Source organism: Lycorma delicatula, chromosome 1, assembly GCF_047948215.1.
Source record: "Lycorma delicatula isolate Av1 chromosome 1, ASM4794821v1, whole genome shotgun sequence".
NCBI classification, from domain to species: domain Eukaryota; kingdom Metazoa; phylum Arthropoda; class Insecta; order Hemiptera; family Fulgoridae; genus Lycorma; species Lycorma delicatula.
Window position 1 is genome coordinate 54,966,659 of NC_134455.1, and position 15,961 is coordinate 54,982,619.

At 31.8% G+C, this 15,961-nt stretch overlaps 1 protein-coding gene across 4 annotated transcripts in view; it reads right to left on the reverse strand.

The window, feature by feature from the left end:
- Pgant5 (polypeptide N-acetylgalactosaminyltransferase 5) overlaps positions 1–10,663 on the reverse strand; it is an 88,969-nt gene extending 78,306 nt beyond the window's left edge. Inside the window, exons 1-3 of one of the 4 annotated variants that reach the window (XM_075354886.1) lie at positions 10,381–10,663; positions 8,248–8,958; positions 1,519–1,685 (exon numbers count right to left, since the gene is read on the reverse strand). In XM_075354886.1, the coding sequence (XP_075211001.1) occupies positions 1,519–1,685; positions 8,248–8,717 (637 nt within the window). In that variant the 5' untranslated portion in view covers positions 8,718–8,958; positions 10,381–10,663. Of the gene's footprint in view, positions 1–1,518; positions 1,686–8,247; positions 8,959–9,174; positions 9,907–10,236 lie in introns of those variants that run through there. The other 3 variants (XM_075354879.1, XM_075354901.1, XM_075354894.1) reach the window with 3 other exon arrangements.
- Positions 10,664–15,961: the final 5,298 nt, after the last annotated feature.

Sequence of the window (15,961 nt, forward strand, 5' to 3'; positions counted from 1 at the left end):
TACTTGTCATATATCAATAAAATGGGTAGGCGCACCCTGTCAACTACTAAAACATATTTGACTATCAATAATTAATTTACCTTGTCAAAGACAGCAATTCGCTGTCACACCTAGGCCACTGAATGCCAGCAAGTACTTGTCCACCATTAAAGCACTTGGAGCCTTAATCTGGCTGGTAGCCGACCATATCTCTCGATTAGCTTCTTACAGCAGCACAGCAGGAGTCTTTTCCCTTAGGTAAACTACTGATGTCAGTTGAACATGGGTGATTAGGTGTCAATGTGTAGGATTGGTGCCCTATTTGTAAACAGCAAATAATAATGTCCTCTCGATAGTTACTCCACATTCTTCAATGTGGAGCTTTATGGCAGCACAGCAACCTTGATGTATCGGAGTTTATCTACTGTAGTAATCAAGTCACCTTTCCACAGTCCTTGAAGAGTGTGTTTAATAGAATTAATAATATTGGTAGTAATAATGTGAGTGATGAAAGACGGTTAGCGACATGCATCTTTGGTATCGGAATCTGCATGTTCATAACCCAAAATTCCCACGTTGCTAGGGATCCAGCAGAAACTCACTTGTACATTGCGACAGTTTAACTTAGTGATTACATTATGAATTTCGGTGACGATAGGACATCTAGAACACAAATCTTCTACAGCTTGGAGTGTACTATACGAATCACTACAAATAAGGGTGTGACAGTATTTTTGGTTAATGATATTCAAAGCCTTATTGAAGGTGTACAGTTCAGCATTGTAGACTCTTGTAATACCAGTTAGAGTAAACATATAGGTTCTGTCATTTACAACAAAGGTTCATCCAATGGTATCACTTTGACCAATCTGTGCATACTTCTGCGTCTAGGTTTGTCTCGAACAGAAATTGGTAAAACATTTGCCAAAAGACAATAGGAGTTGTTGATTTTTTATTATTCATGGTGAGATCAATATTATTCATGGTGGATCAATATTATTCATAATTAAAATTTAAGGGGTTGAATCTCCATAGAGGATATGAACAGGGATAGGTTGGAAAAACAGAAGGAAAAAATAGGAAGGGAAAATACATTTGGAAACCAAGATAGTAATATTTGGAACATTGAATACTTACATATGAGCACAAATACTTATTGCATAAGCCAAAAAGCAATATCTTCTAGAATTGCTTGAAACATTTTGAGATCAAACAGATAGGAATCAACATGAACTTGAGTTATAAATTCATTAATACAGTCTTTTATATTGCAGCAATAAATGTAATAATATAAATTGTGGGGTAATGAAGTTCAACAGACTGGAAACAGATAATGGAGGACAACTAAATAACTAACACTAATTCTTTGATTAATGTGCAAACCTATTTTTCAATGAATATTTCCTTTAAAAAAAATGCACATTAAAAGAATAATATGACACTTTCGACAATTTATTAAAAGTGGTTAACTTTAAATTATAGGTTTATTGTAAACATATTTAACATCACAAAAAGTTTTCCATTATATTTTTATGTTACCTCTATCACTAGCATCATCAACAAGTATTATCTCCTTCAGTAGTGGGCGTGGAGAACGGTTAATTACACTCCAAACTGTTCGAAGGAGTGTTGACCATGCCTCATTGTGAAATACTATAACTATTGAGGTTGTAGGTAACATATTAGGGTAATGCTTATCTTTGCATCTGAAACAAAATAAATGAAATCATTAACTGTATTAATAAGCTGGCAAAACCAAATAACCTGATAAGAAACACAATAATCATACAAAATAAATAGTGGTGCTTATTCTACTCATGCTGTTTATTAATCAAATGAAATTTAAACATAAAACAATTCACAATTCGATAGCTAGAAAATGTTAAATTATACAGATAAAAAACAACACAATTTTACAAAAATGACAATGTTGATGATGTGTCTTGTCAACACTGTGAGTTGTACTGACCAAAATAAAACAAGAATATCATGATTTTACAAATGTGAAATATGTACATGGTTTAGAAATATATATATATCGTAAAAAAAAAAAAAAAAAAACAGTGACAAGATATGTCAGTCTCTCACCCATATCTTGCAAAATAGTAGAAAACACAATGTTAAAGGAACAATCCATAATTTTGAATTATATGGATTCAGAAATTTTCATGTGTCAAGAAAAGTAGAAAAAATTACTGCCATGTCTTTTTCAAGTACACTATCCCCTTTTTTTAAAAAAAAGAAAATAATAACAGAATATTCTAAAATTATTAGTAGAAAGTGAATGTAAAATTATATCAAAATATTATTGCAATTTATTAGGGTTTTCACCAGAACTCAAATTAATACTGATTGGTGAATATATTACTTTCTGGTGAGTTATTAAATTTTGAATTTATGAAGTCTATTCCTAAAATTAGGTAATTGCAACTACTAAACTGATTTAAAAAAATAATATTTACAAGATATCTGATTGCACTTTTGTAAAATTACAAGGAATAAAATGATAATAAACAATCAAAAACAGAATTCTTCTTTCTTTGCATCAGAATTATTGTAAAATAAAATCAATGAAACAGAAAATAATAATAGAAAATAAGTTTATTTTCAAAAGCTGAAATAAACCTTTTTTAGGTCCTGGTTGGATAGAAAACTGCATTTCCTCAAATCCTCCACACAGTTCCATAGCACCTGTATGTCTAATGGAATAGTATTCTGAAAACTGAAGATTTTTAGGCTATGTAAATACCAACAGCCAAAGTCTTCAAAAATTTATGCAATAACAACACTGGGTTTAGAGTAAGCTGTTGAGATTTATTAATACCAATGACCATAAAAATTTCTTTAAAAAAATTATAAACAATACATTTTTCTAAAAATATCAGTAGAATATAAAAACACTTCTCAATACATATGAAAGATTATTTGAAGAGGTTTAACAAAATATAAAGATCAGAACAGACTCTTAAGATAACCAAGTTACTGATAAAGAATATGACTCTCAGCAATGATAATTTTCTACAATAGAGAATTGTATACAGCAAAATGAAGACTCCAAATATATATAGTGAAACTTTTGTGATTCGGTGCTGGTAGACGACAGCAGTATCCTTTAGAGGGAAATAAAATGATAATAAACAATCAAAAATATAATTCTTCTTTCTTTGCAACAGAATTATTGTAAAATAAAATCATATAAACAGAAAACAATAAAAAATAGGTTTTATTTTCAAAAAGGGAAATAAACCTTTTTTAGATCCTGGTTAAGATAGAAACTGCATCTCTAAATTATACAATAATCATATAAAATACATAGTTGCCCTCTCATGTTGTTTAATGATCATACTGACATGAAATTTAGAGTACTTGTCACTTATTACATGCATATACTACCAAAGTTAGATACGTAGCTAATTACAACAGAATGGACCCAACTACAACAGAATGGTGTTTTGGTGAATGCAAGGGTACAAGATGTAATCACAAGGTATCTGACCTTGGCTGATAAAAACAAAAATACTTAACCTATTTATTTCAATGAATAGTCTCCTTCAAAGTAGGTCTCTTCTTATGAAACACTAATCCCAGCAACATCTCCATTGTTGGAATCATTTTTCGAAGTCATATTTAGTGACGACCGCATGTTGCATTTATTTTAATCTCTTCTGTCTTCAAATCTATTTTCCTCAAGCACAATTTAAAGCTTTTTAGGCTTAGTAAGGAGCATAAAATTGCAGGGAATCATATCTGGAGAGTTGTTAATATATCAGCTGAAGAGTTGTTTGATCCAGTGTTTTACCAATTTTCCAATTGCCATTTTTCCTGTCGAACTTGCTTGATGTTTTTGGGAGATTTTTGTTCATGGAAGTTCTTCCAGACTAACTGTCACTTTAAAAGACTTCCAATCATCTTGGAAATGGTGATACCTCTCTTTTTGTCTCTTAGCCTCTGGAACCATCGTAAGGTATGACCTCAGAGGATGATATGTATGAATCTAAATGAAATGTAGTCTTGTACAATCTCAGGTTGACCATTCCTGAGATGAGTGGTTAATTGAAACCCAACTACCAAAGAACACTGATATCCATGTGCCACTGTTTAATTTTTGTAACACCCATAAACTTGATACCAAACGTTGTTTGAATCTTCCTTATTATCTCTTTTTGTAGGTCACAAAGTTTCTGATAAAATTTAATGCAGATTTTCTACTCAATCATTTTCAACGGCAATGAAAACTCAACAAGCCCTACTCACATGTTGACTTTCACGGCTGCTAAGCAATGACTGGCTGGCTGCAATGTGACCAAAATAGTCAACCAAACATAACCAATATGAGTCAAGGTCACATTCCATGATGGTCCCTCTCCTGCACTAAAATTGGTTATAGCAATAAAAAATAAGGTCAGATCCATTTTGATTGCACTTCATATTTTTATGAAATTAATTATTTTTTTTAATTAAAAATTATTGTTTCATATACAAAAAAAAAAAACAAACAGTTTCTACATTAAATACTATTACTGTGTTTATTTTACATTTTCTAAGCAGTAAATTTTAGAAAACAGCTAATACAATATTAGTAATCATTTTGGTTGGTTTACTTACTAAGCAGTAAATTTTAGAAAACAGCCAATACAATATTAGCAATCATTTTGGTTGGTTTACTAACTTTTAAAACGGCGCTTCAAAAACAATGACAGCTGGCTACAAAAGCCTTTGGCAGTTTGTCCTAAATTCTAATTTCGGTTTGTCTAAATTCTTGAGCACTATTAATGTTATATTGGGAATTTTTTTTAAGAAGAGACATTGCTGACATCTATACTCCATACTGATTGTACAATAGAGGCATGTTAAAAAAAAAGGTAAATTCTACATAAAATTTGCAAAACAAACCTATTTTTACTGTTATAAGCAACATAATATAATTACAAATATTATTAACTTTTTTTGTAAACTTTTAATTCAGACATATATTGAAAATTACTAAATTGTTTTCTACTACAAAATCTTTTATTTACAAGTCAAAATGTTTGTCTGTTACACATACACACTTAACAATTCTTTTCAAATTTTTAAGAAGAAAATTGCTTTTGGCATCAATTTTCCAAAATGGAGGCTAATACCTCAATAGTTTTTTGGACCTTTTACACTTCTTTCCATGTAAATAAAACTTCAAATTCGTAATGAGAATGGCAGTATATCTATACTACCGTATTTCATTAGTAATATAAAAGAAAATTAAGTTTTTTCTCAGAACTTTATAAAAATTGTAAATACATATGTAGATGCTTATGTGAATATGCACAAATGTATAAATGCACATTAATAATCAGACTAAACAAGATCTAAAAATTCAATGATTTCTTTCGAATGGGTAGTAAAAAAAATAAAATAATATAAAACTGGTGGTTTTTAAAATATTGCTTTATAAAAAAAACAATATCATAAAAAAAGGATAATTATAATCAATGAAATTAAATAAAAAATGCATATAAAATTAATGCAAGATTAATTTAGAATTATATTATTCCAATTTGGTCTTAATTCACATTAGTTATGTATAATTAGTTAAAAAAATAAATATACTGAAAATAGAACTTGGAATATGAAAATGACATTAATAATTTATTGATAAGTGAGATGCAAACAAGCAAAATAGTATATTTTAAAGATTTACTCATTTTTCAATAATGCAATTAACTAAAAATATAACACATATTTAAATGTAAAAATAAAAGTAAAATATGATTAGTAGATTGTTTAATAAAATAAGGTAATTTATAGAAAAAAAATTATTAATTTAGAAACAACTAAAAATATGTTAAATGAGAAATATTCACACAATTAAAAATGAAATGAAATTAATATAAATAAAAATGTTAAAATGATATTTATAAAACTAAACGAGAAAAATTTATTACTATAAAAAAGAATCAATAACAATAAAAGTATCACTATTCAAAGTGATAAAACTAACATACTAGTTAAAAAACAAATAAATATGAGTAAAAATCACCATAAAGAATTAATGTGTGGATGTTAAAGATAAAATTAAAGTCAATTAAGTATCATAGTTAATTTTCCAGTGGACTGTTAAAAATATATTAATATAAAATAAATTACTTAATAACAACAAAAGAAATAAATAATAAATTATAGAAATCCATTAAACTAGTACAAAATAAAAATATACCAGTTTTTTCCATATCACTGAGAAGTACCTATTAAAAATCTCATCTAAAATACTTAAATATTCATTTCATAATACTTATTAAATTAGCACCAACATACAGTGGAAAAATAAGTTAAGATTTTAAGAACAAAATAAAACATTAAAAATAAATATATTTAAAAACAAGATTTTGAGTAAAAAGAAAAAATACAAACAAATCAGAACTGATAATAATAAAAAAAGTGTAAAAAAATAATGCAATTAAGTAAAACTATAAAAATAATGAGTTACTAAACACAAAAAGGGCAATTGAAAAAAATATAATAACTATATGTAACACATGCATAAAAATTATTTCGCATTTGATAGCAACTTTTTATTTAGACATCAAAGGATTACCAACGTGAAAGCATACATCAACAATCATAACTGAAATCTTTTTTAATTAAATCTGAAAAATACTAAAGTTTCACATCTATTTGCAACGTATTTGTCTGAAATTGTATAAGCTTTTTAATAACAATCTGAATTAAATTAATGTATTAAGAACTCATGTTTTAATGCTTATGATGAAATTCTCTTCAAATAATATTTTGAGAACCTGCATCCCTTACAACCTGATTGTTAGACAATTCCTGGAATTTCGAGCAACTAGCACTGGAAACTGAAGGGTATGAAATGCAAGTGATAGAATGCCAGCTGACATTATTTATTAAATAATTTCCCACAGAACACTAAAATTAAACAATGGAGGGTGGAATTTTAATGCATGCTGTTGCAGTGGATAATGACAATAGGAGATGCCATTTAAATGAAAGAAACATAATATAATAAACTAGTAAAATAAACAAATGAACAAATCTGGTTTGGCTTGTCATTAGAGAAATTAAGTTATCACCTTTAAATAGTATGCGTACACAATATTAATACTGTGTGAGATACATAGATGATGTACTACTAACATTATTTGTAATGCTAACATCATCAATCAACATTTAATTATACTGAGAAACTGAATTTTTATAAGTAAAAAAATTACAATCTTTACAAAATGTATTTATTAATGAAAAAACCTGAAAATTCACAAAAAAAGAAGAAAATGAAATTATATCCCTTTTTGACAAAGAAATGTTTAAGAAAAATAACAATACTAAAAACTCTTCTGTTTACTGCAAACCTACAAGCAAGATATTACTCAGTAAATTTAAATTCATCCTGTAATCCTGTAAAACAGTTATGCCATTTTTATTAAATGTAAACATATAGATAAAAATTGACACATCTGCTTCAATTCTGCTTAGTTCTATGAGTAAATAAAACCACAAATTATTGTAGAATGATAAAGGGCTATAACATAAGAAATAACAAGGGCCATACATTTAGATAAGAAATAATGAAAATAAGACAAATTTAAATTATAGTTAAACTTCAACCTTACTGGATAAATTAGTCTAATAGTTAAAATGTCAAAATTATTAATTGCCAAGAGAGGTGGGTCTTGATAATTTTTTCAATTTAGGGAGAGACTAAGATTTTTATTACGAAATATCTAAATTGGGTGGTAAAAGAGAAGAAACCTCACTCGTAGAACAAAAAAATTAACTGAATGATTTTCTTTTCCATAATATATTAAATTTTCTGTCTATGAAAGAACCAATACTATTGTTAGTTTGATTGGGTTCAAATCCCAGTCAGTCAAGCTTCTTATTTTTCGTAACTACATAATTCAATTCTCATCACAGTAAAAAGCAATTATACAGCATAACCTGTCAGTAGGAATAAATCAATAAACATATAATCATCATAAAAGTATGTTTTTATGACATATTTAAATCTTTTTTTATAAATTTTAATTCAAGTCACTTTTCTTTATGAGGGGGGATGCATGGACAGTTATGTTTGGTTGCCAATAAAAATCCTAAATTACTCATTGGGAGAATAAATTCAACTGCAAAATTCTTATGGCATCCTTATCTAATGTATATAAACAGATATAAATCAGCATATTTGTTACAATTCTGCATGAAATTCAAAGCTATTACAAGATGGAAATGTGTACACTACAAAAAAAAAAACCAATGAATTCTGAAACTCACCCTTCTTGCCTAACATCTGTCAATGATCGGTTCAGTGAAATCATATCACTTGCAAGCAAATTGAACTGATTTAGTTTAAATTTTTCTTTTGCACGGTCCTGTAGGTCAGCAGGAATGTTAACAGCTTTTCCCATTTCACCTGGTCCACCAAACTGCTCTGGTACAGAGGGTGCAGGCTTCCATATCCTCAACTGATGACGTTGATACTTTCTTTTAACTCCTCTGACATCATGATCCGGTTCAGCAAAAAATTTGGCAGCTTGTAAGGATTCTAATTTTTCTACTTTTTCTTTTTCATCAACTATCTTGGTTAAGGATGCTACATTATTGTTTTCATTTGAATTCTTTCCACAACCATGACCCATACAATCTGTATAAAAGGTTAATATAAATACATCTATAAGAAACCACACAAGTGATGTTAATAGTATCACTTTAAATGTATGAATTCTGATTTTAGTCCGAAACATACTGATGAAATTCACTTCCTATATTGTAAATGAAATATACTGGTAATGTAAACCCTATTACAAATCATTAGCTTCGTTTTTTACCAGTGACAATATGTCAAAGGCAAATTCACAATAAATTGGTTATCTCATTTAATGAAGATATTGATAAACAAAATAAATGTCCACTAAATTTTATGTTTTGAACAATTTCATGTTTTATGTTTTAGGTATGCTTATAATACTTTATAATCCATTACACCTGAAACAAACAATAGTATAAAACATATAATAAACAAAATGTTATAATTGCATACACTTTGAACTAATTATAAAATGCACTGTTCATTAACTTTTCTTACAGGATTTTTTATACTACATTTAATAATGAATGAAATTACTGTAAAAAAACATTATAAATTTCTATGAGCAAGGAATGATTTAGGCAAAGTTAACTAACTATATTTACTATACTTACAACATGAAATTTGAAAATCAAAGGAGGAGACTATTCACTCCTTTCCATGCTGCAGTTTTGCCTTTCTTGGTAAACAACCCTTATTACAACTACCTGATGCTTATGTTATAAATAACCCTCCATTCGGTATGTTTCAATAATATTTTGGATACATGATTTTTCTAAACTTGAACTGGTCTCCACTCCACCTTTCACTTAATTCATTACTCAACTACAAATAAACCTTTCAATTTTTGGGGATTATGTTTTACGTGCAACTGCATTCTTTACAGTGCAATTATTACACTTTTGAAAACTAAGGCACTTGTTCATTTTCATATATTCTGAATATTAACTTTCACAGTCTTTCAAATTACACAACCCCTAGAAATGTCTTAATATTCCTTTTCCATTATACCATCTTGTAATAAAAAAATTGTCTAACACACCTAACACAGTAACTCTACAGTTAGTAATTTAAATATAAAACATTATCAAAAAAAAACATTAATAATATAGCCAACTTTATATTGTTTACGAAACAATATAAGAATGTGTTTCAGAAAAAAAATTTCAAATTTATAACAAACAAACATTTTCTAAATATTCCAATTTAATTCTGAAACAGCCCTTGAATGGTTATGACATACTGTAACAGTAACTTACTAACTTGAAATAAGTTTATTTAAATTCAACTGCACATAACAGTAACATACTGATTTAGAAAACTTCATTATTCTTTAATTACAATCTCTTTTAATAATTCATGATACGAATAACTTTATGAAGTGAAATGACATATGATAATCTGATGAACTTTCTACTACATAAAAACTGATTACGTTAAATCATTCACTGAAACTAAAAACTATAATGCAGGAAAAACACACAACATGACTCATCTTTAAGCAATGTACGAGTTCATTCGGGCACTAACATCTAAGGTTAATCACCGATATTACGTTAAATAATATGAATATACATTATAATTTTTAAAATTAATAAATCATGATAAGTAAGTATGTAAAAAATCAGTTAAATAAAAAATGTATAGTACAAATTCAAATCATTATCATTACTTACGCATTACTACTTATCTGCCGCATTTTGTAAACATTCCAATATGTTGCTGAATTGTATTATATAACCTAAAACACTTTTATAATTTTATAAGAAAAAAAATAGCCAGATTCCTCGATAAGTACAAAATTACAACAACAAGATTACCTGATAATTTATTAACACCAATTTTTAAATCTGGAATGCAGCTAATTGAAAACGTCAACAATAAATCATATGCAAGTCGACGTAAGCACTACTATTGGAGTAACGTCAGTAAAAACTGTTTATTAAAAAAGCAAAGCTCTAATTTTAAGAAAAAAAGGAAATATCACAATGAATAATAATTATTAACGGTAGTTACAAACACAGTAATATCCTACTCAGTTACAAATTAATAAACGTACTTACACATGAGAACAACATAGCGGACAATTCTACTAGGTAAGTACCGACGCCCAACCTTACGACATTTATCTGAACTACCAGTTATGAGAGGTATTTATGAAATTATGTTACGTTTTTCTGGATTTCTAAACAATATCTAGTCTCTTAACTCGGCCAGTAATTTAATTATCTGGTAGAGTTTATTAATCACATAACATAAATTGCTGTATTTGGCGTACTTGCTTAATATTTGCTTGGTAAAAAATATCTACAGGTAGTAGTAGTTAAATAGGATTTGACATATAAAAATACTACTTATTATTATATAATATTGTGAATTTAGTTATTATTCACATTAATTATAAGTAAGGAAAATCTAATCTCTTGCGTTTAATAAGTATTTTCTTATTATGACAAATGTGCTAATGAAAGTATCCAATCATCTGATCAATATGCACTGGTGTTTTGAACAAGACTTTTCTAATATGGAGAATCGCTCTTCTAAATCTCTTCAATCTTCTCCTCATCTTCTTGTGTATCTTCTCTTAAAGATAAATCATTTAGTTATCTTCCCTTTTTCAATGCATTAGACATTTTTCCAGGTTTTTTTGTAATGGTACCTTTCAATGGTTTTTTTTTCTATTCTGCTTCCTATTTATAAGAAATGACATCACCCACCATCAAGTGGAACCCCATGTGTGAAAATTTTAAGTCTTTCAAGTGGAATACCAACAATGAAAAACCGTTGTCATGGGTTGATTTTTACTATCCTTCATTTCCTGTTCTTTGTATAAGCCACATCTATAACAAATACTAACTTTATTTACTCTATCAAATAAAAATGTAAGCCTTCCAAATTATCAGCTTAAAAACGTATATAATGCACAAAACGTGATATAAAAAAACAATTTTCTTTATTACATAAAAATTAATTCACAGTATAACTTAAAATTAGAACAAAAATTTTATTTTGGCTTTACTGTAATCTAAACTCTGGAAGAGAGCATCTTTTGAATTTGTAATGATCTTATAATAATTCTACAAAATCATATTATATGCTGAATTAAGGTCAGTGTTTTCTTCTAGATTATTTTATTAGGAACTAATTTAACTTACAAGAACTTGTTTGTGATTTAAAAAAAAGAGAAACACAATTGCTGCTATTTTGTGATTTCCACACTATAACGCTAAAAAGATAGTAAAAAAATTATAGTTAAAAAATTGATGTTTATCTTTAATGTCATCAGATTTCACACCATCTTTCCAATGTTTGATATTACTATTAGCCAGTTTCAAAATGGCAAACACTAGAAACCATTTTCCAAATCAAAAATTAAAATAAAATTTTTCATATGGGATGTAAAATAAAAGAGCATGAAAAAAATTCATATATGTGAATAACATTTCATAACATTATTATTACCTTAATAATAATAAAAATAAAATGTGTGTGTGTGTGTGTGTGTGTTTGTATGTGACAGTGATGCTGTACACCAGAGTTTTCATCTGTTCAGAAGATGGTGGGATAATGGTGTTCCATGGGGATCAACAGAACTATGCTCATCTACGACTAGATGGTATTCTCCTCACAACAATGCTTGCCACCTTAACACTAGCAGCATAATTGTTGGATTGAAAGGGGTATTCTGATTTCAAAGGGGAAGCCTCCTTGCCTTGTGATGATTCGCCACCTCCTCTATTTCTAGCCTTGATGGGCTTTATCGAAGGTCATCTTCTAGACCATTAATCTGATTGACATCTCTCAGTTATCAGTTTGGCCTCAGTCAGGATGTCATTGAGTAAATGCCACAAGTGATATTTGCATTGGTGAAGAAACCTACACTATCAAACCGCCTTAGAAAATCTATATCTAATTCATTATATCACAAAAAACTGAACTGATCTAAAAATTTGTTTAATTTAAAGCCTATCAAATTGAATACCAAAATCATACCAAATATAAAATATGTTTCGTAACATCAATCTCCTAACCAGAAAAATTACTAAAATGCCTTAACCTGGCTGTAAGAGATCCCAAATGGATCCCTCGGCCCCTGATTAATCCGATCTGCCCATATTATTATACCTACTCACCCCCAGCAACTCGCGCAAGGACTAGATATTTCATAAAGCCCTAGATAATCGCACTTTCAGCCCGGTTTCTACAGTTTACAACTAGATCCAAACTCAAGCCAAGTTCTTTAAGCTTCTGCATAACCGCCAAACATCTACTCTCATATCTTTGACAAACAAAAAAGACAAGAAAAGTATCATCAACAAAGCCACACTGTGGACACAAATAGAAACTGCCCTTATAGAAATTTTGTATGTACTTATTTGGAGCCATTCAAGAGGTGCTCTGCTGACACCTAACATCAGGAAAGAGACTGCATTCAACGCCCATCAGCTGTCTTGTTCCATGCAGCCTGTCACAACTGGTTCATGCTTTCTTCATTTTCTGTCAATCTCGCAGAACACTGACTTCTTAGAGAAATAACGTTGCTGATGCACAGATGCAAGAATATCTATATATAGTTTATACCCCATCTATACCTCAGCGATTACCAAGACCATCTCATGAGAGATAGCCATCACTATTAACTACAAGAGGGGCTGGGCCCTCAAAAAAATATATCACTCACTCACTCACTCACTCACTCACTCACTCACTCACTCACTCACTCACTCACTCACTCACTCACTCACTCACTCACTCACTCACTCACTCACTCACTCACTCACTCACTCACTCACTCACTCACTCACTCACTCACTCACTCACTCACTCACTCACTCACTCACTCACTTGGACAATAAACCCTTCGACCAATTCACTGCTCTCATCAACGAAATCACTGTGCCATATTAGTGATTTCGCGTTTACTTCTGCACCAGAAGTAAACACGACTGTAGTTGGTGCAATTACAGTCGGACTATTTACAGAATACCGAAGTTTTTTATCCCAGATCTCAAGATGACATTCTGCAGGATTCCGGTATTGAAAGTATGAACTTATAAGATATAGATACAAGTTCTGAACGTCAACCCTAACAACAACATGATGATTGTCTGAGAGCTATCGCAAGAAGACACAATCAATTTCCTTCCTGCACAGAACGCGGCTATACCTCCAGAACTGCAATAGAATTGTTTCCAACAAAACCTGGCAGGTCACCAGACACTATGTAAGGATACTGCAACCAAACATCAAACTTCTTACGAAAAGCTACCTCACCCATTTCCATCTGCATAGTATAAGCACTCTGTACATTTAACTGTTCAAAACTAACCATAAAACGAGTTAAAATGTACTTCGACAACCCTGAAGTAAGACCCACATTCTCTACTATCGTCGGAGTGCTTATGATTTTTCTTCAACCTTTTGCAATTCACACACGACGGAGCATTAGCCTTCTTTGGACAGCCCTCTCATTTGTGACCCTCATCTCCGCAATGAGCACAAATTGAAGGCAGATCACAGAACTTAGCCCCATGATCATACCTACAACATTTGAAACATTGCTGGACATCAACGTATTCTTTGATTATACAAGATGCAAAATCAATGAACAATCTGCCCTTCGAAACAGATTTCTTAAGGAGAGTAGAACCCACCTAAAATATTCCATGGTAGCGCTTGGCGTCGCGCCTACCCATTTTAAATTAAATCCTACATTCAGACTTAAAGGTAGCCTCGTCTAACTGAGTGTTCTGTTCTCGTATGAGAGTTATCGCCTCATCCTCAGCCAGACGTCGGTCAGTGTCATATACTATGATTCTCGGACTACTGTTTCTTTTGGGGTCGGATTTCTCGACCTTAAAAGAAATTTCTTCTCGAAGGTTCTCATCAAGGGAACCGAGCTGCCAGCCTTCTCATTTGCCTTCAGAAATTCAGTTATTACATCTTCTTTTTGTTAAAGTCCCTGCCCGGGCTCAAAATAGGTCAAGCCCTAAATTTTGACCTACTATTAGCTGGACAGGAGCCTTGCTTAAACCGAGTACTAATAACCAGTAGTCGTTGCCTTTCCTTCACCATATCTTTTCAGAACAGGCATATGTTTTGAAAGGCCCTCGATGAGGCGGGTGCGCGACAAATCTAACTGAGTTCCGAGTGGGAACTCAGTGTAGTCCCACGGGCATCAACGCAGAAACACCTACGGTGATATGTAAACGAGCACTTACTACTCCCGCAGGCTTACCCTATCCTACCTCTCCATCATGTTTCCCGCGATGATGCCCAACACCATCGTAAAGACAGCGTTCCATTTTTCGGCGGGATTGAGCATGACATCAACAATATTTTTGGCATCAAGAGGACCCGTCACCGCTATACACAGCACCCTTCAATCTGTTCACCTATCCTATACGCTGCAACTCGCGCATGGAGTCTTGCCAAAACTTGAGTTTGGCTTCCTTGATCGCACGAACATACTCCTTACTGGTGCGCCAGTTGTGCGTTTGCGGATCTATCGGCGTACCCGTAACTAGTATGTTCATGCCATCAAGGAAGCTAAACTCAAGTTTTGGCAAGACTCCATTCGCTAGCTGCAGCGCAACCCCTGGTAGCTCGGGAATTCATGCTACCGGCCAAAGTCACTGCACGTGCTGTTTAGTGTTCGATGCGGGTTTGGTAGTCGTGACCACACTTTAACATCTGTGGCGACTTACCAGCATTCCTGGATACTCTGTTTCCAGATGCTCCGGAGGGTGAAGCAGAAGTCGGCGTCAGGACGGATGTGACACCATTTCCTGGTGTGCGGGCAGTGGATCCCGTAGATATAGACCGAGTAGTTTCTCGAATGGCAATGGAAAAGGCACCAACTTGACCCGGGTATTTTCTATCATCTGCTGCCTGTCAAAAGAGAGCCGCTTGGCAGACTGTTCTCGAGGTGCCTAGCGGGGGGTATTTTCCGGCTTGCTGGAAGGTGGCTTTGGTGTGGGTGCTCTTAAAATCAGGAAAGGATCCTAGTGAGGTTGGTAGTTATAGACCCATCAGCTTCTTACCAGTTATCGACAAGTTGCTGGAAAGGATGATTGTGAAACGGCTGTGGGAAAACGTCGTAATGAACTGTTTTCTAAATCGAGTCCAGTATGGCTTCGTGAAAGGGGTTGATACCGAGGATTGCATCTTAAATGGTCTTGCCGAGGTGAAAAGCGCCGACTGTAAATATGTTGACATAGAGGCAGCATTTCCTTTCTTGTGTTGGAGTGCTGTCCTGTATGAGTTGGAACGCCGCAATGTTCTCGTAGTCCTGCAGGCCGTAGTACGTGACTATTTGTCTAATCGTACAGCTCTGTTTTAAGATACGCAACTAGCTGTGAAAAAATCCGTCACCTGGGGATGCCTGCAGGGTTCCGTGCT